The 23,139-nt window shown below is 39.7% G+C and overlaps 1 protein-coding gene across 6 annotated transcripts in view; it reads left to right on the top strand.

Moving 5' to 3' along the window:
- Positions 1-23,139, top strand: part of kat6a (K(lysine) acetyltransferase 6A) — a 74,467-nt gene that overhangs the window by 38,799 nt on the left and 12,529 nt on the right. For all 6 annotated transcript variants that reach the window (XM_036599180.1, XM_036599175.1, XM_036599179.1 and 3 more), the window contains exons 4-13: positions 1,314-1,429; positions 1,624-1,705; positions 3,438-3,552; positions 4,397-4,737; positions 6,304-6,419; positions 11,076-11,191; positions 14,453-14,594; positions 19,123-19,284; positions 20,196-20,289; positions 21,599-21,830. In XM_036599180.1, the coding sequence (XP_036455073.1) occupies positions 1,314-1,429; positions 1,624-1,705; positions 3,438-3,552; positions 4,397-4,737; positions 6,304-6,419; positions 11,076-11,191; positions 14,453-14,594; positions 19,123-19,284; positions 20,196-20,289; positions 21,599-21,830 (1,516 nt within the window). The remainder of the gene's footprint in view (positions 1-1,313; positions 1,430-1,623; positions 1,706-3,437; positions 3,553-4,396; positions 4,738-6,303; positions 6,420-11,075; positions 11,192-14,452; positions 14,595-19,122; positions 19,285-20,195; positions 20,290-21,598; positions 21,831-23,139) is intronic.

Genomic DNA, 23,139 nt, shown 5'->3' with positions numbered 1-23,139 from the left:
TCCAAATATGTCAGTTAAGAATGTAGTTTAGTGCAGTCATACATTCAGTATAAATAAACATCACCTCTTAGAAGGGAAAAAAGCTCAGTCAGCTAATGATAGCTTTTACTGGCTGATTTGATTTTCTTGTGATATCGATTACACTCGGGATGTTAAGAGCATGGACTGGAGGAATTCTGGGGTGGGTCTTAGAGGAGACGTGCACTTGTTAGCAGTGATGAAGTTTAACAAGTCGTCTCCAGATGTATGTTTTATAAGATGGCGTCTGTCCCTGAGAGACTAAAGCTGCTTTCACATGTTTGTGTTGAAAAGAATGCCATTGCGCAGCTCATAGTGGTACACGGCCAGTGGCGGCATGAAGCCACGCCAATGTTGACATGCTGACTGTGGTGCTGGTGAAAATGGAGTTTCTTCAAATGCAATACATTGATTACTTCCTTTATCGTGAAAAATGAAACTTTCTGCTTACCGCTGTGGTTTTTGCCAGTTGTGGTGGCAGAATTTTTTCATTGTGGCTGCATTCAAAACAATGGAATATCAAGTTTATCATCCATCTGCCACAAACGAGAACAGTTCTGTCCATAGCAATATATGGACTCAAGTGATTAACTGTAAACCTACAAAGCTTACCTGTATAGCAGGTGTTTCTGATATGTTGCCAAATGTGTATAACCAGAAAATAACCAGAAAGTCTGTGTATATGTGGGAAAATATTTTTGAAATAAATTAACGCCCATCCGTTTTGTATTATTATTTTTCCTATTTTTATTTTTCTGTGTATAGCAGCCTTACGTAGCTGTATAGGTAGCAAAAGCTGTTACACTCAAGCTGTGCCTTCTTCAAATCAGCCACAATCAGGAACTGAACTGGCCTTTCACACTCACTGTCAGTGCCATCTGTGTATTCCCACCTCAGCATTTTCACGTCTCGTGACTCTCCACATTGTTGTAGAATGACTTCAGTGGGGTGCAGCGCTTGTAACATTTTAAAACAGTATAAATGAAGTTAGGAATCGTGAACTTTGGAGTGAAGTGGGTTTTAGAGCCGTTAATGGGTTAAACAACCAAAATAAATCTTAATGTTTCTTGTGCAAAAGCAGTGCTAAATGTCGTTTCACCTTAATTTTGACAAAGCTCAAGTAAACTTTTTGCCAGCTTTGTTTGAATTTACACTATAACTGCTGCCACTGCATACATTTTCTTTCTCTTCTTCTATTTGCGTAGTTTTCAAAATACTCTGGATATGAACTTTGGGCTAAAATGGGCTTTAAGAGTCTCTGAAGCTGGTGATTTGACGCTGTGATTTTCCTCTAGGCCACCCGTCCTGTCTGAAGTTTTCCCCGGAGCTGACGGCGCGGGTCAAGGCTCTGTGGTGGCAGTGCATCGAATGCAAAACCTGCAGCAGCTGCCAGGACCAGGGCAAAAATGCGGTACCCTGATTTATTTATTTATTTTATTTATTTCTGTTTCCTGTACAGTGATGGTGTGAATGTGCTGGTTTGCTGTACTCGGTTTGGTTAAATTTGCATGATTGTGTTTCGTACAGAACAGTTTAATCAGTGTCAAATTAGTAAGTTGCATTGTTGGAGGGAAAATGCTAACCTGACTGTGTGTCTTTATACAGGAAAACATGTTGTTCTGTGACTCCTGTGATCGAGGTTTTCACATGGAGTGCTGTGACCCACCACTGACGCGAATGCCAAAAGGTAGAGGAAGCAGCTGTTTTACTCTCTGTTTCATATTCTCATTCATACATAGTTGTGCAGGCCCATGTACCAGCGTCATTATTGTTAACAACAATGAAATCTCTGAAAAAAGTGTGTGTTAACTGTAATAAAAATTCAGAATAACAGAAAAACTGCCCAAACTGTAGTGTTCAGTGCAATGAGAGAGAATTACTAAGAAAAAAAAAATATTTTTTGTATTTTCAGCACAGTAAGGATAGTCTAGAAGACAAGCTTGCAGCCTAGCTGCTCACAGTCGACTGCTCATAGCACTGCTGTAACAGCAAACCTCGTCTGAGCAAAGCTGCATCAGAGTTTGGGATCGCTTGAGCCAGTTTCTGACTAAAGCAGCTGTGTACCTTTATGCAGTGATGGTAAAAGGGAATGGAGCGGGGCTAAGGTTATTCTGAAAGCGCATAGTGAAACTAAATAAAAAATCATCCTCTGTTTTCAGTGACTGGATAGCGAGTGCATGAATACCATCAGAAAAAGAATAAATTATGGCTATTTTTGGTGCACAAATGTTATAAGTGGACCGCATTGGAAAAATACAAGAAAGATGTAGGATTTGAGCCCTTTAGAGCTAACTAAACATGAAAGAAAATGATGAAACTGTAGGCTCTGCTGTGTATGTTCAATATTATAAACGTGTCTCTTAAAGGCCAGAGGTAATGCAGCTATATGTAGTCATGGTCAGAAATGTTCTTAACTTCTAATGTCAGTTAATGTAACATCTGTCTAGCTCTCTGTCTGTCTGTCTATAGCATTATATAACCGTTTTTGGCACAATGTAAAGCAAAGCTGGCATTTTCAAAAAGGAAAGAAAAGAAAAACGCTTTAATCTGACAGCAAAAATATACATAGTCATATTTATTATTTGCACCGTGTGCATTTATACAACAGTTAGTTCTGGCCACGCAAGCTGATTGGCTGAGAGGCGTTCTAACTGTGCTGTTATTTTACCATAACATCACGGTTTTTTCACAAACACTATCACTCCGCTGAGACGCCGTTGCTAAGCAACGACTTTGACATATGTAGGCGACGCTCAAGACATTCGGACGTTTTTACTTCTTACTTTGCCACAAACAGAAAACGGACACTTTTAAGATCACATTTGACCGACAGCCGATTTGGTCAGACTCTGAAGATGAGACGACACTAAATTCCCAAACTGTCGTCACCACTGAGCAGCTTTTCAGTCGGCAGCTGTGACAGAAGAACAGCTGAACAACCTGGAATCAGCCAGAAATGAACCCAACACCATTCGCCAAACTAAATGGGCTGTAAGATGCTTTACAGACTGGCTGGAACAAAACAACATTAATACTGATCTGGCAAAAACTGACAAAACTGAGCTAAACTTGATATTGCGGCAGTTTTATGGCTCAGTCTGTACTTCAGAAGGCGAGGCTTACAGCAGACTGAGCAGAGTGAGCGGAGTTCCTTAATCTGACGTAGCAACAAGCTGCTCGTTAAGGAACTATAATTTGGTGGAAGGAACTGCGAACATTAAAACATAAACGACGCGTTCACGGCCCAGTTTATTAATTTCTTACTTTATTTATTTAACTGTTGTATAAAAGCAGTAGAACACTAGAACACACTTCATGTTCTGTTGCTTAAATGTAATGCATTGAGTATTCAGGGCTGTTATATGCACTCCTCGTATGTAATCCTTGGTGTCTAAAGGATTTTTTTTGTTCTTCCACAGGTATGTGGATCTGTCAGATCTGCAGACCAAGGAAAAAGGGAAGAAAGCTCTTGCATGAAAAAGCAGCACAAATCAAACGGCGGTACAATGCGCCGCTGGGACGACCGAAGGGCAGGTGAGGGAAATCAGAGTTTTAAGCTGGCTTTGTAATCTTTTTATTACAATGTCTACAGGTATTAAAATTTTAGTTATTCTCTAATGTGCAATTCCATTATTATTATGGTGTTTCTTGCAGTGCTGACCATAAATATATATTATAAACACACAAACATCGCAAAATTTATGTTGTTGCAAAGACAAAATACCAAAAAAATTAGCCTTTTGGCAGGAGAGATAAGCCAGCAACCTTAGGTTGCAGATTCAAGTCCCTTGGGCAAGGCGCTTAAACCATATTCACTTGGGTCTGTGTGGTCTTTGAAGCTTGATTGAACACACATCTGAAAACTTTTCAAATCGATCAGACCATCTGGCTAAAAAGTGAGCATTTAAAAAGCTACAAAGAGGTTTTATTGCTTCATTTATCATACTAAATTATAAAATCTAGTCATGGACACGGCAGTACTTCTGTATTTTTTTTTTAAATAAATGAAACCAAACAAAACATTCATAATGAAGCAATAAAGTAAAATGACTTTGGCATCTTTTATTATTATACATTGGATGAACATGCAATTATTTCTTCACCTCGGACCAGCGAATGCAAATTTCATAGCATTTTTCCCTGTCAGACTAAATTTAGTTGTTGAACATGAGCGAGTTACCCCCCCCCACTGCTCCAGTTGGTGCAGTTTAACTGGCAACACTGTGCTGCTCTTAGACTGGGAAAGGTTGTGCAGCAGATTAACCATTTTTAATTGAGTAATTGATCAGTAAAGTCTAACTTGTCTGTGTCTTGAGGCTTTTAATTACTACTACTACTTCTACTGCTACTACTAAGCATTTGCGATTCGTGTCCACAGACCAGGTCGCCCTTTTAAGAAGCTACGTGGAGGTGGACGTGGCCGGCGGAGGAGAGGTGCCGGGGACCATCGTTCCCAAGGCTCTTCTTCCCCGCACTCTTCCTCCAGTTCATCATGTGAGGGTTACCCCGGCGACGACCGCCTGCTTTTCTCGCACCAAGACGACGACTCCGCGCAGGGCAGCCTGCGCTTCAACAAGAAGACGAAGGGTTTGATCGACGCCCTCACCAAATTCTTCACGCCTTCGCCAGACGGCCGAAAAGCCCGTGCCGAAGTGGTCGACTACTCACAGCAATACCGCATCCGCAAGAAGAAGAGAGATTTGGACGGCAGGACAGGAGGTGAGTCGCTGGAGGAGCTTGTGAAATATATTACTTTTTTTCTTTTTCTTTTTTTAAATGATAGTCCAGCTGTGTGGGGTTTAAAGTAGGGCAGAAAGATTAATCATTTTTATATCGAAATCAGTTTCAAAGAGTGCAGTTTTAAATCGGGAAGAAGTTTTAGGTGGGGAGGCTTAGGCCTGAAAAAATACTTCACACAAGGACACGAACGCAGATGCTTCGGGGTTTCGTGTGTAGTTGTGTTCAAAAATGTGTCATAACGCATTTCATAATGTGACGCAAGTGTGAGCTGCATTCTGAGCGTTACAGCAAGGGGCAGTAAAACAACAGCCAAACCCGACCAAGGGGTCTTGTACCGCCAACGTGCTTTCTCAACTGCCATGGCAGATGAGCAGTTGAATCTCAAAGATGGCATAAAAATGTTTTATTATCGCCTTTTCATTCCAACAGAAGAGGTAAAGCAGCTCACTCTCCTCTACTGTCCACGTTCAGCTGTTCAGGCTGTTGGAATAGCAGTAGATCCCTCTCTGATTTGTCCTCTTTCGCCCCCTTCAGAGTGTGTTAACCTCCCCAGCAGTGTAAGAACGCGCGGTGAGTTTGTACAGAAGGACCGAGCGTTGGCGATGCGTTGGCTGAGCACTGTCATTTGCGTTCGCGTCCTTGCGTAAAGTATGTTTCGGGCCTCAACCTCATAACACAGAGCTTGAACTGCTTGTGGATGAGTGAGGCCAATCAGAAGCAACCAAATGCCCATGTGCCCATGTGCACAAGCCAAAAAAAAAGTGGACATGTTGGTGGTCTTGGTTAAAAACAAAAGCATGGACATGAATTTATAGAAAACAGTCGCAATTTAAATTGCAATTGCAATACTTCTCAGAAAATTCGCAATTAGATATATTACACAAATTGTTCAGCCTTAGTTTAGAGAAAAATCAAGTTTACTCAGTTTTACCCCTCAGCACAAATGTAGTCTGTCAGCAAAGACATGTTTAGTGTTTACTGTTTGCTTCAAAAGTATGTCATACAGCTAAAAACAGCAGCCGCGGATATTTTAAAGCCTGAATTTTTGTCTGTGCTTTTGTCCAGTTTTATAGATAACTGCAGAGCAGCGTTAGAGAGTTATTTTTGAGATTACTTAATCTTGAGTTTTTCTCAGGAACATTTTTGATATTTAGTTATGCTGACTGCTCAGTGCTAATTGGTTGGGGTTTAAGCTTCCATTACTTGATAGCTGCGTTAGTCTTGTAGCTCCAGGACTAAAATGAAGGAAGCAAACTTTATACACCAAGCTTCCAAATGTCTTGGCTGATTGCCTACATTTGGTGTAAGATGAAGAACTGAAAATTTGTTTTTATCTAATAGCTGAAACTTAACCAGACTAATGCATAGCAAACTGTTTGCTGACAAAAAACAAAGCTTCATTCTTTTATTTACGAGAACCCAAAAGCAAACGTGAACGGACACAAGTAGTATGCTGATGGTGTCTCTACCTCTACCTCTACCTTACTCTCTTTTCCTCTCTCTCCCCCCTCCATCTTTCTCTCCGTGTGGCTTTTACACATGCAGACAATCAGGAATGTGGCGACGACTGGCGAGAGGACGAGGAGAAGCTGCCGGGACACGAGAACCTGACAGAAAAGGACGTGGAGCTTTTCAGACACATCCAAGAACTGGCACTACAGGTACGGATAGAGATAGAGGAGAGGATGGGTGAGCAGGGAAGCACAGAGGAATGGCAGACATGCTTTATGTGCTCATCAGACTGGCTGGATTTACATGGTGAAACCTCTGAAACAAACTTCTGTACAACTTGAGTCACACAAAGTAATTCAAAAACAATCCTGGTCTCATGCAGCACTTAAATACCAACTAGTAGTGGTGCTAATTAGTGAAGTTGTTGTTGTTGTTATCATTATTATTATCATTATCATTATTATTATTATTATCTTCTGTATTTATAAAATCATGTTATTTAACCTACATTTGCATCATTTTATGTCAAAAGAGGGGAATATGAATAACTTGGCTGTATACATCATGGTGAAGCTAATAAAGCAGAGCATATGGTTTCAGGATCATCCAAAAAATTAGCTATCATGTCTCTGATACAAAGTTTGTGGACCCCTGCTCCTCCAGCGTTTCTTCTGAAATGAAGGGTATTAATAGGGAGTTTGTCCCCCTTCACTGCAGTAACAGCCTCTGCTCTTCTGGGAGATTTTACACTAGATGTTGGAACAGTGCTGTGAGGATTTGATTGAGCATTACTGAGGTCAGGCACTGATGTTAGATGGTCAGTTCTGGATCAGTCCAACTCATCCCAAAGGTAATGGATGGAGCTCCATCACTCCAGAGAACACAGTTCCACTGCTCCACAGCCCAATGCTGGGGGCTCAACAGCAACGTCATACTACATCCTAAGACATTTATAGTTGACGTAAAGCTAAAAAGTAAAGAATAATTTTAGATACTGTTTAGTTACTGTGTTTCCCCTCAGACTGACCGTTTTTATTTATTTATTTCATAGGACTCGTTCGCTGCCATAGATGAATCGTGAGGACTGAGTGCTTTTATGCTGCCAGATTGATTTGAAAACTGAAGTTTTTATTCCCTCTCTTTCTCCCTCACACATTCATAGATTTACCTGTTACCTGTATCCCGTGTTGAGATTCTACGCAGTAGCAGCCTCTGTCTTTGCCTGAAGCACTGAGCCTATCCGAACACCCACATGGCCTCTTTGATGGGGTTCATTTCTATGGCAGTTGGTAGACAGGAACGCTATACATCAGTCTGACAACAGAAAGTGGTCTTTAGTGCATGAATGTTATTCTTTTCCTTAAACAATTAAACAGTTAATTAGTCAAATTCATCATGTGATGGGCAAGTGAGTTTTTAACCACGTAAAGGCTCATATCATGGAATATTATTAAAACAAAAGCGTTGAGGTGGGCAGTATAACAATATATGATTATCGCAGTATTTTTGGAGCATATCTTGAATTATCTGTTCTTAGCTCTGACCAGCTGCTTGTTTCAAGTCTGAGAGTACATTCTGCTGTAGTTTTTGATGGCCGTTTTGTTTTTAAATGTGATACTGTTAGTAAATTGTCTCAAAATATTGTGATATCACAGTACTTTAATACGTTTTCATAAGATATTTACCATATCGCTTCCCCCGTGTGATATACTACATTTACACGGTTTAAGTAAATGGCCCATATTATAGAATTTTCTTGATTAAGAGTGTGATATAAACTGTCTAAACATTGGTACGTTTAGAAAACGTAACATTCTCTACTAAGTCCTGGACGTTAAGCTGCAAAATCAGCCGGTTTTGGATTGTTTTTGTCATGAAAATGAACACATTTCACCAGCACTGTTAGAAATAAAGGTACTGTACAGGTACGTTTTTCGTTCATCAAGGTACAAACAGTGTAAATGTTCCCTTAAAGGTACAGCAGTGGTTTTAAGTTCCAATTGTGCACCTTTAAATAAGTTTTTCTCAGGTAAAATGTACAGATTTGTACCTTTTTCATAACCGAATGTTGTAGAACAGTAAAATAAAAGCCTGGAGACGAGACGGGGTGTGTGGAGTCAGTACAGCTTAGAAAATATCATTTCAATGGATTATGGTACAGTTATGTTCCCTGACTAAAGGTATTGAGATGTCGCTTGGGTGGTACCCTCAAGGGTACAAGAGAGGTACTGCCCCAGTGGCAGTTTCATTTCTTTATTTCTGAGAGTGTATAGCAGTTTAGCTCCGCCCATTTACACAAATTATAAGGAGTGTTTCAGCCCTGACTGCCTTATACAGGGCAGAAATCAGAACAGCTCCCTTATGTATGTTGGTCTTAGAGGCACAGTAGCAGAAATAGCCTGTTTAAAAAGTGGATTATGACTGTTTTGGTGCAAAAACCCACACAAACAATAAACCGAAAACATGAAAACATTGTAGGATGTGGAAATTTGGTCGTTTAGTCACTACTCATTTGACAAAATAGGCTTGATTATGAACAAAAGCAATGAAAAACTCAAATGGAAACTGTTAGATCTTCATCCAAAGTATAACTAAACAAAATCTCACTTTAAAACCGGGGTGCCAAAACATTTTGTCTAGTGGGACCGAATTGTTTCTGGTGGGCTGAGGGCTTAAAGATAAACAGTATACAAGTAAAGAAGGTAGGTGGGTTTCAAGTCAGTGTTTTTAATAACACTGTGTTGCATTTTGATGCCAAATGAGATCAAAAAACAGTTCAAAAGAAAAGTAAGAATATGATGTAGTATAACAGTTTGTTCTGTCGTTAGGTGAGAGGGTGTGGTGAGGGTAACTTCGTGGCGAGCCAAATCAAGCGTCCTCTTAACCTACTAAGTTCATCTGATGGGCATGAGTGGGTTAATGGAAATGTACTTTATAAAGCTTTATGATCACCCTTTTCAGGATGATTTAGAGCATTGTTCTGCGGCCTGGCCAGCCGTTCGTTAAAATGGAAATGTTTATGGCTTTTTGGTAAGTCGCTGTTTTCCAGATCTGTTTGAGTGTAATTTCCAGTACGTTCTGTGGGAGGAGGGGTGTGTGTGTGGTCGCTAGAGCGTGTTGGCAGTCTGTTGTGTGGCAGATGCTGTAGGTTTCCGTTCGACCGAGACCAAAGGGCTAATAATAATCCTGTAAGCACGAGACTGCAGCTGAGGGAGATGTTTGTTTGTGTGTGTGTGGTAAGAAAGTGCCTAACCTCAGTTCATTTATACTTAAGGCCCCATGTGAAGCGCAGGTGCTCTGTAGTAATCACTCTGTTTCTCTGTCCACCAATTGTTTCTCTGCCAAAATACAAAACTTGGCTTTGAAACAGGAAATTCGGATTCAGCTGTTTATCATTTATTTCTGATCTTTCGTTATTGTGCGTTTTCTGGGCTGATTTGCTTGTTTCACCAAAACAATAACACATTAAAAGGTTTCGCAGGGCAGTAAACAATGCATTAAAACTGAGAAATCTATCAGTAATAATCTCAAAAGAGAACATTTAAGTATTTATAACTTAATGTGGTAAAACTTAACTGAAAAGAAATACCAGGCATAACATTATGACCTTGTTTCTACGCTCATTGTCCATTTTATCAGCTCCACTTACTATATAGGTGCACTTTAGTTCTACAGTTACAGACTGTAGTCCATCTGTTTCTCTGATACTTTGTTAGCCCCCTTTTACCCTGTTCTTCAGTGGTCACAGAGACACAGCAGTGCTGCTGGAGTTTTTAAACACTGTGTCCACTCACTGTCCACTCTATTAGACACTCCTACCTTGTCAGTCCACCTTGTAGATGTAAAGTCAGAGACGATAGCTCATCTGCTGCTGCACAGTTTGTGTTGGTCATCCTCTAGTCCTTCATCAGTCGTCACAGGACGCTGCCCACAGGACTGTTGGCTGGACTATTCTCAGGATATATTAGTCCTGTATGAATTGCCATGTTCGTAAATATTCCAGCATTTTTTTTTATTTAATTTTTATCTATTTATGTATTTTTTTTGGCACCTGGAAAAGCCTTTACTTTTACTACTTTCCATTATTCTATCATTACACTTTACATTATCATCAGCTTTATCTGTTGTCTACTTTCTTTATCTATTATTTACTTTATCTACTTTACATTATTCTGTTACTTTATTCTCTGTGGCCCAAATCAAGTGGATGTGTATTTTCATACCTTAAGCGTGTGACACGGAACATTAAAACGTGTAAAATGACTGATAAAAGGTTTGATTCTGTGCTGCTATGTGGGCTGTAGATTGTGAGGCTAATGGAAAATGCCAATAACACATGGTAAAATTACATTACCCCATCCGAACACTCCTGTAGGCCACTTCTTTTTGCCCAAACAACATGACTAAGATAAGTTATGTTTAACACATGACCTGGTTTTTGAATCACATTTTTAAATTATAACAAGAATAGCAAAGGCAAATCATACCTTGCTGTTGAGGTCCCTGGGAGGTCCAGCTGTATCACTGCACCAGCTGTTTAGCTTCTGTTATTCATTGTTTGTAAATCTGAGTAAAAATTCCCCCTCATACACAAACAAACTGACATTTTGTGCTGGAATTATTCAAATAAACACAGATGAGGTTTTTTCATTGTGACTGAGCAATGATAGACCTTGGGACCCCTTCTGACCCGACAGTGTTGTAGTTTGAGTTTGTGTAAGATGTTTGTAAGTTTTTTAGTCATTTCATAAGTGTAACCTGTCTGCCAGCATTACTAAGCTGCTTTATTGAAAGCCTTCCTCTTCTTTATCTCATTTATGTTCTGCTTTTCTGTCTCCTTTTTGTTTTCCTTTTCCCCTCCGCAGAAAGTTGGCGTGACTGGGCCTCCGGACCCCCAGATGCGATGTCCCTCCGTCATAGAGTTTGGAAAGTATGAGATTCAGACGTGGTATTCATCGCCATACCCACAGGAGTACAGCAGGTACATATTCACAAAATATGTGGATCACTCTTTCGAATTGGTTCAAATCAGACTTTTCACTGAATTGGACTTTAGACTAATTCTTTTGCCTCAATTATGCTTATTTTATTAAAATAAATGATTAAACTTTCCATTTTGACACTGCCAATACAATCATAACACTACCAAAACTAAAATAAGCCTCCGCCTACAGACAACTCTGTCTTCGGTAGTGACGTAAAATGCGGGACAGCTTTTTGTGAATGAAATTTTTTTATTTAAAAATTAAACTCAAGGGCTCCCGAGTGGCGCGACCGTCTAAGCGTTGGCCCTCTCATCAGGAGATCGCGAGTTCGATCCCTGGTGATGCTACAGCCGTCCGTAGCCGGGAGTCCGAGAGAGCACAATTGGCCTCGCTCTCTCTGGGTGGGTAGGATGGCCCCTCCTTCTCCCCCCATCACTCAGCGCGATGCTAGTCAGCGCAGGCGTCTGTTAGCTGACGTAACAGATCTGGCGGTTGGCGCTTTCCTCCGAGCGCGTTCGGCTGTCCGGTGACGTTGCGTGAGCGGCAGCTCGAAAAGAAGCGGTGGTTGGCTTCACAGGTCTCGGAGGAAGCCTGTGTTAGCCTTCACCCTCCTAGCGTTGATAGCATCGTGTGATTGGGGGAGTCCTAACTAGCGGGTGGAATTGGAGACGACTAAATTGGGGAGAAAATCGGGTAAAAATTAAAATTAAACTCATGGTAGATCTAAATCTGTCAAATTCACTTTAAAATAAAGGAAATATATTTATTTTAAAAATACACATAAACAATATGAGTATTTTCACAGGTTGAAATTTAGGGTTTGGGACAGATACCTCCCAGTAGAAAGTACCTTGTGCTTATTAACTAACTCGCTTTTATTCGCTCTGGGACCCCAGTTTGAACTAAGTAGGTAGAATGGCTCATATACAGACACACTCTCTTGTATCTCATATACAGATACTCTCAATCAATAAGGCTGAAAGTTATTTTAATATATTTTAATTGAGAAATTAACATTAGAAATGAGGGAAATGTAAGGAAGTGTAAAACTACATTCAGGCTTGAGTGCCTTTGTGCCAATGTTCTTTCCATACTTTAAGCTTCGCTCAGCTATATTTGGCTTCAGACATTTAATGGGACATTGGCTGTAACAGTAATGAATGACCCTTCTGCTCCCTAAATGAATATTTCGGCCAAAATCTGATCATGTGGAAAATAAGGTGGATAGCTTATACGCCCCTCCCTCTCGCATTCATTGTTTTTCGTGGAAACTGCTGACAGTTATGAGAACTAGGTGGCATCGAGGTGCATCCTGTCAGAGTAGAGGGGGTGGGGCTTGAGCTATTTATGCACCCACACTCAAAAGACTGGGCTTTTTTATTACACAAGTCACTTAAATTTGAGAGATTGTGATTTTTTTGGGGAGTTTTATTTTTTTTTGTTAGAGGGCAGCATGGGAGGCACTGAGAAAGGTCTGCTGGAGAACATTAAATTGTCAACCAGTCTGTGTAGTATGCAATTAGAGCTCTGTAAAATCAAGACATTTTAGAATAATGACATTTTTAAGACACAAAGTAGTAAAATTTAACCGAATTTGAGGTATTTTAATGGAAGGCTGTGTGGCAGGCATTGAAATAGTTGTATGAAATTTATTTTACTGAGCCCAACCAGTCTGTAAAACTTTTGTTTCTCCATGTCTTCTTACACCACTTTGACAGAAACTGTCCAACACTAAAAAGTCGTGAAGCTGAAATCAGCTTCATGTTCGCCAGCATCTTGTTCATATTTTCCCATTCCTCCAGTTACATTCTGGAGCCTCAGGCACTGTTTAAGGTGGATTCGAACAAGAAGCTGTCAAATGAGACGCTGACTTTTCAGCTGAGACATTTTACAAGAAGCTGTTCTATTTTTGTGGGAAAGTATCCTGCCAGAGATGTGAGAAAAGCAGCTATAGCTGAGCTAAAACTAAATTAAGTTGTTTATATTATATTTTTAGTCTATACTAGGACATTAGCTCAAACTGAGACATATTCACAGCCGAGATGGTCAAATGTTGCTTCAGTAAATGGATATAAAATGTTGTGGTGCTCAAGGTGGTTTGATTTTTGTTGAAAGGACAAAATGGCTCTCCTTAATGTTTGAGTTGCCGACCCCTGATTTAGACCAATCGGAAGCAACCAAACACCTATGTACTGTGACACAGTGTACTTTAGCCACAGCTGAAGTGCAGTCTATGTTCATTGTTCAAACCACAAGCCAAAAAAGTGAATATTCTGTTCTTTATGGCTAAAAAAAACAGGCCTAGAGCTTCATTTATAGAGAATAATTGCAATTTAAAACACATCACTGACAGCAAACTCACGTTTACGCACTCGTGTTTGGCTGGAAATAGTTTTGTTTAAGCTTAAAAGTGGTGTTTCATTGAGTTGTTAGTCTGTCTATTCTTGGTCCTCTTGTGCCGAAACAGAATGAGTACCTGAGTAGTGATTTCAGTATTCGAATACTGGCAACTTGCACAGTTAACTAAGTACTCAACTTCCTGTGCACATCCCTAATATTAACATGTATTAAATATGTTGTTCAGGGTAAATTGGTTTTACTTTTTCTTCACTTTTTTCCTTTTTTCTTTACTGCAAAACTGTTGTATAAAGACAAAACAAGTGGTCTTGTTATTGCGAATAACATCACTACTGCGATTCGGTCGCAGACACATGCTGAAGTCTCGTTCTGTTGCACAACTGCTTAAACTCTAGACTTATTTTCCAGTTAGTAATTGTGAGGCGTATGATTCACTGACTGTTACGAATTATTCAATAACTACTATGAATTATTCAGTATCTATAAATAAACTGTATTGTATTGTATTTAGTTATGAGAGTGGGAGAGTCTCGGCCCACTGACGGGCTCTTAGAGTTGAGAGGGTTCATTGCCCAAGGTCCAAAAACTGATCCCAGAATGTCATTCGATCACAAAAAAACCAGCAGCAGGCTTGTAAAAAGGCCCGTATACATATATATGGGCCTATAGATAAGGAGAACGTCATGCTGAGTAGTTTTATTTTAAAAGAGAGAAATGTACTCTTGTGGAAAAGCAGTGTTGCTGTGTTTGATCTTCTGTTGAATGTTTTAATTCTGTGTTTCTGTGTTACAGTGCTGTAATAACTACTTAAAGTAATGACTATGCTCTGTCTCTCACCCACGTACTTCCTCTCCCTCTCTTTTTGTCTTTCTTCCTCTCCTTCTTCCTCTCTCCCCCAGACTTCCTAAACTCTATCTCTGTGAGTTTTGCCTGCGTTACATGAAAAGCCGCAGTATTCTGTACCAGCACATGCGCAAGTGCACCTGGTTTCACCCGCCTGCCAACGAGATCTACAGGAAGGACGACGTCTCTGTGTTTGAGGTGAGAAGTCGAGACCTCCTCTTAGCCACAAACCACATCCAGGTTTGTTTTCATTCAGTGTCAGGACAGAGGGTCATCAGTATGTCCCATGTACACTGACCAGCCACTTCATTAAGTACTCCTCCTTGTTTCTACGCTCATTGTCCATTTTATTAGCTCCAGTTAGTGTGTGTTGCGCTGGTGCGAGTGGATCAGACACAGCAGTGCTGCTGGAGTTTTTAAACACTGTGTCCACTCGCTGTCCACTCTATTAGACATAATCTCATCTGTTGATGGATACAGGATACTGGATGTTTTTGGTTGGTGGACTATTCTCAGTCCAGCAGCGACACTGAGGTGTTTAAAAACATCAGCAGCATTGCTGTGTCTGATCCGCTCAGACCAGCACAACACACATCAACACACTGCTGCAGTACTGAGAATGATCCACCACCCAAATAGTACCTGCTCTGTGAGGGTCCATGGGGGTCCTGACCACTGAAGAACAGGATAAAAGGGGGCTAACAAAGCATGCAACTGTAGAACTACAAAGTGCTACTATATGGTCAGTGGAGCTGATAAAATGGACAGAGAGTGCAGAAACAAGGTAGATGAACTTGATGCAGTGGCTGGTCAGTGTATATGGGACAAATTGATGACTTTAAACATGACTTCATGCTAGAAACTTTAAACAAATAGACATGCTTAAACATAAATAAACATGAAGCCACTGTTGCTCTCGCTAGATCTCAGAGATGAAGATTTGAAGCTGCGTTCACACAACACAAATATTAATTTATAGAAAATAAATATGTTCTGATGAAGCTAAAGTGCCCTGTTTTTTAAATGGGGGAAAAAAACTTTTTTGCGATCCAGTTTGAGCAAATCAGATAAATGTGATCAATTAACTACACACAGTAAAGAGAGAAATCACTTTTATTTATTTTATATGATTTTTATTTTCAGCCTAATCTTAACCTTAGGAACCAGAAAGAATTCATATTGCTCCTATAGGTTTTATTACTAGGTCAGGAACATTTTTCCTAAAAATATATGAAAACACACACACACACACACACACACACACACACACACACACACACACAGAGGACCTAGCCGGAGCCTGTACAAATAAACACGCCGAGCCATGGCGGGCCAGTCTGTGGCCTACGCCCATATCCTGTCCTTCTGAGCTGTTAAAATGACTCGTCACAGCTTACTCTTCCGCTGAGAGCAGTTCAGGCTTTTTTTTTTTAAATATAAAGTGGATCAAATAGTACCCTAAAATTAGTGTTGCGAGATTTATGGACACACAGGCAGCACTCTGTATTCATCTTCTGCCATTCTTGAAGGAAAAATAAAAGGCTATCAAGACGTAAACAAGTCTTGGTTCACAATTACAGGCACTTGAAGCTAAACATAGAAAAGCAAATCTAGTAGACGGGACCACCGTCTACAGATTACTGTCATTTGTGTTTGTTTTTGCTTTAATGATGGTTCCAGTCCTACATGGATGTTTGTCAGCGTACACTGCAGATCAAATTTGGAGACACTGAAATTTAAATGTACCTTTCAGTTCGGTAAGGAAGAATTACCTGCAAATGTTCTGTTAACGCTAATCGATAAAACAATTAAATAAGAAGTATGCTTCAGTAATCAGCTCAGTGTTTATTAGTTTTAGCACATACTGAAACTCTTTTGGCCTGGAGTTGGTTCAAACGCCTGAAAGGTATCACAAGAACAGAAATGCATGGCACCACATTTGTGGTGCTGGTTAGCCATGTACATTTAACCACTCTGAAATTTGTAAACGTATCCCAGGACCAGATGTTGCCTTTTAGCTGACAGTGGCTTAAAATGAGTAACAGGGCTGGATTGAGGTATTTTAGCACAGAATTAGCAAACACACAAAATGTGGTTACCTAGCAAAGGACAAAGGGCATTTTAATGATTTACATAAATTGTTTTTTTTTTTTAATAAATAATTGATTTTCTGTGTATATATAATCTGCGTAAGATAGTAGTATTTTCAAAGTGACCATCATTAATAATATTGCAATTTAATAAAATAATGAAATATGAATAAAAATTCCTGCTGAATGTGTGACTTTCAGATACTCCAGATGTTTTTCGTGGGGGTGAATCGGCTCAGGTAACAGGGTTGACAATGTTGAGGCACACTAAAAAAAAATTTTTCATGATCTGTGAAGTATTAATCATACAAAGAAACATTTTTGCAGCATGAGCTGTTGAACAGATTTAACACATTAATACTAAAAATTGATAAGATTTTAAAATGTTTTATTGCTTAGATTTTAAGATAAAATGTTGTGCTTGGAAAATATTGTTTTCCAAGTGTTGTAGATGGGTTTTATTAATGTTGTAATATTTATCTGAAGTGTTATGAAATATAATACATACATAAAGTTGTAGGCAAATGTATGGACACCTCCAGTTCAGTTAGATGTTTTGCTGATTTTTTTTTTAAGTGACAAATTAACACATCCTCTACCGAGAACACTCCTAAATGTGTCCTGTTTCCATCAGTTTAAGTGCAGAATTTTTTTAATGTGCCATAACATTTTACATAGGCCACATTTTCTTTTATTCATTTCCCCAATTTGTTAAATTCAGCAAATAAACAATAATTGTATGTTAAAATGTGCAGCAGTGTGTTCTCTGTAGAGGATGTGTTCATTTAGTGTCACTTAGAAAATCAACAAAATGTGGAATTCGACAGGGTTGTCCAAACTTTTGTGTACAATAGTGTTTATAAATGTAATATCAGAGGCACCACACTCATCCAGCTTTGTCTCACAGCTATTGTTGTCCTTTAAATAAATCAGGTTTTAATGTTAGATTATTCTAAACAGACCAAAAAAAAACATACTTGTTTGTATTAAAAGCATTTTAAAAAAACCTGGGTGTCCCCAAACTTTTGACAGGCAGCACGTGCGCATGCCTCCGAACGCCCGTCAGGCTGGTTTCTGAGAGGTTTCAGGTTTCAGCGCTGATACTGACTCAGCAGGAAAGCGGTGTGGATCTAGCAGTTTCTGGCGGTCCGCCCGGATCCCTCCCCCTCCAAAAACGCTTTAGCACAGGCAGAACTGTAGCAGGACTCACTGCTGCTTTATGTAGGCTGCACTCCTTCCATGCACACCAACATCTTTAACATGAAATAAGCGTTCGGCGGATAATAATGGTCATCAACCTGATGAATAAATTGGATCAAAACAGAGAACAATAATGAGCCAAAAATATTTTTACTCGATCAGTGAAATTTCATTGAAGATTAGCATCGTCACCTGGTGAATTCCATTGATTTGTCAGATTTTTCTGCATGATAATCATAAAACAAGGTCTCAGACATCAGGCAGCTTAACCATTTCATGTAATAACTTTCTGTGAGGGAGCTTTCAGGCTACGTTTGCGCAGCAGGTAAAAGTGGCCCAATCCCGATTTTCTCACAAAATCTGAATCTCTTTTAAATGTGATCTGTATGCGACATCAGTCTGAACAGATCAGCTCCTAAACTGACCGCATGCACAAAAGAACAGAGCTTCACGCGGCTCATCCAGAGGTAAACAATCACGACCGCCAACAAACGCCAGGCGCTCCCGGAGGATCAGCTTCATCTTCACCAGCATCACAGGAGCCATCATGAAGCTTCACTGACTGACAGCTGGGCTCATCACCCAGAATGTGTTGGAGCTCGCTGTAAAAAGGGCGCGGTCACTTCTTTGTTTCGTTTCCTCGGATTCTTTAAACTTTGCTTTCAGACTTTTAACTGTTCTTTGACGCTGCAGCCTCGTTCTCCTGCAGCCGCGTTCGGACATTTCTTTCAAAATCTCTTGGACAAGTCTCTTCTCCTTTTTTGTACAGAAACATCAGCCTAAATGTTTGAGGTCTCAGCAGTGTGAAATTATAACAAATGTGGAGTTGGATTGACGTAAAAGTCGCATGAATTCTGATCTGGCTGTTTAGACAGTCATATTGCTGCATATTGGATAAGTATCAGATTTCAGCACCACATACGGAAGTGTCCCACATCGGAATTGAAAATGTCAGATTCAGTGTGTTTCTGCTTTTCACACTGACACACAGACACACATCTGTGTCACATATGGAGAAAAAAGATCAAATTTGGGCCACTTTTATCTGCTGTGTGAACAAAACCTCAGAGGCACTAGATCCTTCAGCCCTCTGGTTCTGATCACGTCAAACCGCTCTTAAAAATTTGTGGACATCTTAACAATTTAATTATGTAGACGTTTTGAAAAACCTGTGGGATTCCCCTTTAAGTTTTGCTTTACTTTGAGCTTCAAGAAGCTACACTAGGGGCCAACTGGCTGGTCACCCGGCTTTATTTATTCATTTATTTGTTTGTGTCGAAGCAAATTTTCACCTGCCCTGTGTTAATATTCAATACATTTCTCTGCATTCCTGTTATTTCTACATATGTAGGTTTACATTAGGGTAATTTTTTTAGAAATTGACGGAATCGAAAGTGTATGAAGATTGCAACAAGTTCTTTTGTGTGTTTTTTCAGGTGGACGGTAATGTCAGCACAATATACTGTCAGAACCTCTGTCTGCTGGCCAAGCTCTTCCTGGACCATAAGACGCTTTACTACGATGTGGAGCCCTTCCTGTTTTACGTGCTCACGCAGAACGACTCCAAAGGTTGTCACCTTGTTGGCTACTTCTCGAAGGTGAGCCCATTCTGCCTGGTGACTGGAGGTGCAACTTGTCAAACTTCTGCATATAACAAAATGCAGTTTCCAGTTGAATTTCAGTATAATCTTTGATTCGGAGGTGAAGATTCAGGTCACATTTTGGTAATTTGTGTTAATAATGTGTTGGGCCAACTGTACAGAGTTCCAATTATGTCCTAAACAGTAGTTTGTCTGAGAAAGACGCAAATTTAATCTCAGAAAAGATGAGTAGTATGTCTTTGGGCAAAGTGGGGATTTTATAAAACAGTGTAACTGGGCTATAATCAGTCCAGGAATAGGTAGGATGCATCTAGATACCTAGTTGTGGTCATCGACATATGAGAGGTGGTAAATGAGACCTATTTGGCATTACGGTTTAAAATTGCATTAGTTTCCATTTTTCATACTTTTAACACTGAATCAAAAACATTACACCTTCAGTGGATTTTCTTATGACTGTCAAATTTAGTTTTAATTTCTAAAATTCATGATTTTCAGGGATCAGGAACCTTTTTCTAATGGCGCCCTCGCTCCCTGAAGGTTTGGCAGAGTGTAACTCATTTCATTGGCACAGAGTTTCAGAAATGTATGAAACTTTATTGTCTTTGTCAGTTAACTCTCATGCCAGCAAAATCTCAGTTTAACAGGGAAAGGAAAAAATGCCAGAGAAGAAAATTAAATGTTCTGTAGGATCTACAAATCTGGAGTGACTGTTATAAAAACACATTTATGTCTGTTAATTAAAACCCCAGTCATTACCAAAACAGTGCCACATCCACCCTAGATTTAGTTCAACAGACTCCTTCGTAAAATGGACTGATGCAATGATTTCTGGGATTGACTGGGATTTAACTGTCTTTTTTTTCTCTCATTATTTTCTGTGCCTTGTGTTTCTTGCTCTTTTACAGGAGAAGCATTGCCAGCAGAAGTACAACGTGTCCTGCATCATGATTCTTCCACAGTATCAGCGCAAGGGCTACGGACGGTTCCTCATCGACTTCAGTACGTCTGCCAGCATTTTTCTCAACTTGATGTTCACAAGCGGAATAGGTTGTTTATTTATTTAGTCTCTGAGGTCAAACTTGACGTTTGTTCACACACCTGCACACCTGACTGGTTTCGTATTTCTGCATAAGCCTTGTTCAGTCTTTAATGACGGCGTCACTCGGCAGACTGACTTGGAAAACCATGCAAACAGTGGAAGCTGATTAAAAGCGAACAGAAACCTGTAAAGATTCATAACCTAAAAATAACTTGCTTGGTCAAGTGCCAGTGTTACTTGGAGCAACTACCAGAGCAGAAATAGCCACAGTGCTGGTGCGATGTCTGCTTTAAACCCTTAAAAATCCGGAGTAATGGAATTCCGTAATTACGTAGTTAGTTATGTAATAATTTTCCGCTTACTTTCAGTTTTCGTTCTGTAGTGACAGGTTCAAGACTGCACTAACAGCATTCTTCTGTTAGTTTAGATGCCAGTGACACTAGAACAATCGAACACGAGAGGGAGTGTGTTATCGCGAAATAACATCACGGCTTTGGTCGCAGGCACGAGCCAAATCACAGCAGTGATGTTATAGCGATAACACGCTCCCTCTCGTGTTCTATTGCTTTTGTACAACAGTTAAATAAATAAAGTAAGAAATAAATAAACTGGGCCGTGAACGCGGCGTTTAATATGTTTTAATGTTCGCAGTTCCTTCTGACAAATTATAGTTCCTTAACAAGCTGCTTGTTGCTACGTCAGAGTAATGAACTCCTCTCACTCGCTGCACAGCCGGCAGTTCGTTCTCCAGCTCCTTGTTTTGCTCCAGACAGTCTGTAAAGCATCTTACAGCCCGTTTTGTTTGGCGAATGGTGTTGGGTTCATTTCTGGCTGATTCCAGGTTGTTTAGCTGTTCTTCTGTCTCAGCTGCCGACTGAAAAGCTGCTCAGTGGTGATGACAGTTTGGGAATTTAGTGTCGTCTCATCTTCAGAGTCTGACCAAATCGGCTGTCGGTCAAACGTGATCTTAAAAGTGTCCGTTTTCTGTTTGTGGCAAAGTAAGATGTAAAACTCTACACACACCAAATTTAAATGAAAATAAAATACCTCCTCTTTTACTGGTGATCATGAATGTCGTACGGATTGAAGGTTTAGAATCTGCAGAATTCAACTGAATGTATCTCTGTGTTGTTGTAAATGTTTAATAAGGAGTAGGAATAATTAATATGAACTTTCAGTATGCTTCTGTAATCACTGGTAATAACTGACTAATGGTCAATCAGTCCAAACCAGTACATTGGTCAATAAAACATTTATGCACCTGTTTAGGTTACTTGTTGTCCAAGCGAGAGGGTCAGCCGGGTTCTCCGGAGAAGCCTCTGTCTGACCTCGGCCGGCTGTCCTACATGGCTTACTGGCGCAGTGTGGTGCTGGAGTGTCTGCATGAAGTGCGAGACAAGAAGCTCACCATCCGCCGACTCAGCAAGATCACTGGCATTTGCCCTCAAGACATCACAGCCACCCTGCAGAACCTCAACATGCTGGAGTACAGAGGGGGCCGGTGAGAGAACATACATACAAACATACATGCATACATATCGACCCCTTGGTATTATAAGGTTCTACCTGCGTTCTGAGCAGTTTTGAGATATTGAGCTTCAAAGAGTTTTCAGATTACCAAGACTGATATGGGGAACACGACACTTTCATACATATAAATGACAGACACCCTAAATGTTTTCTAAATTTTAAATATCAAAATCCTGTCAAATTTGTAAATTATTATTATTTTTTTGGTTTTGTTTTTGTTTTTTTGTTTTTTTGGAACAGATGAAATGCAGATAGAACCTTCTAATCCTAATTTTTATGACACTTATTTTTCTTGTTCTTTTATTTATTTATTTTTATGACATTTTTTTCTTGTATGAGGACAAATTATCTGTTTCTTATTCATATGGCAGTGCTGATTAAGTATAAAGGTCAGTGCTGAATATTTTGTCCTGTGTAGAGGTCAGTTTTCGGAACCATTAGTTTAAGTTTCCATAAATTGTCCCAGCAGGTGTAGCAGGTCAGTCTAAAGGCAGTATGAGGTTTTGTTTTTTATCACAAACATGACTCTGATAGCCAAAATGTCTTATTTTGGGAGAAAGAAGTAAAAAAGAAAGGTTTGAATGAATTAAATTAATGATTGTTGTAATCAATTCAAGCCTTTATTATATGATAGTACGACCTTTTAAAGAAATGCAAGATGTTTTCATGTTTTGAAAGAAGTTTTATAAACTTTTCCTGCCGTCACTGAGCAGTGCAGTGACATGACAAAGAAGCAGAACCTGATTGGTCCTCTTGTGTGTATTCAAAGTGCTGATTGGCTCACAGATAGAACCTTAAAGTTAGAGTTTGACTTCAGAGTCTTTTTGTTTTCTAAATAAAGTCCAAGTCCAAAAATGCACACACATCAAAAAAACACCTTACGTATCCGATCTAGGACCACATATGAAAGTGACTCAGGTCGGATTGGAAAAGATCAGATTTGCGTGTCCACACAGCCCTGAAAACATCAGATCTGAGTCACATTAGGGCAAAAAATTGGATTTGTGCCGCTCCAACCTGGTAATGTGAATGTAGCCTATGTTGGATTATTTAAACATTTATAAATGTTGATTTAACGTTTATAAATGGAGATAAAGAGGATTTACCTCAGTTCTGAAAAGCTTATTTGTATCACCCATGCTGTCTTACCAAGACCTCAGTGCTGTATAGATACTCTAATGGTTTTTACCTAGATGCCTTTTTTTAAATAAATATTTTATGAAAGCAGATTTTCAGAAAGGGCTTAATTCAGTGATCTCTGAATTAAGTCTCTTTAACTC

Source organism: Colossoma macropomum, unplaced genomic scaffold (genome assembly GCF_904425465.1).
Source record: "Colossoma macropomum unplaced genomic scaffold, Colossoma_macropomum, whole genome shotgun sequence".
Lineage (NCBI taxonomy): Eukaryota > Metazoa > Chordata > Actinopteri > Characiformes > Serrasalmidae > Colossoma > Colossoma macropomum.
Note: the sequence above shows the minus strand (reverse complement) of the source record. Positions and strands in the feature narration are given on the sequence as shown.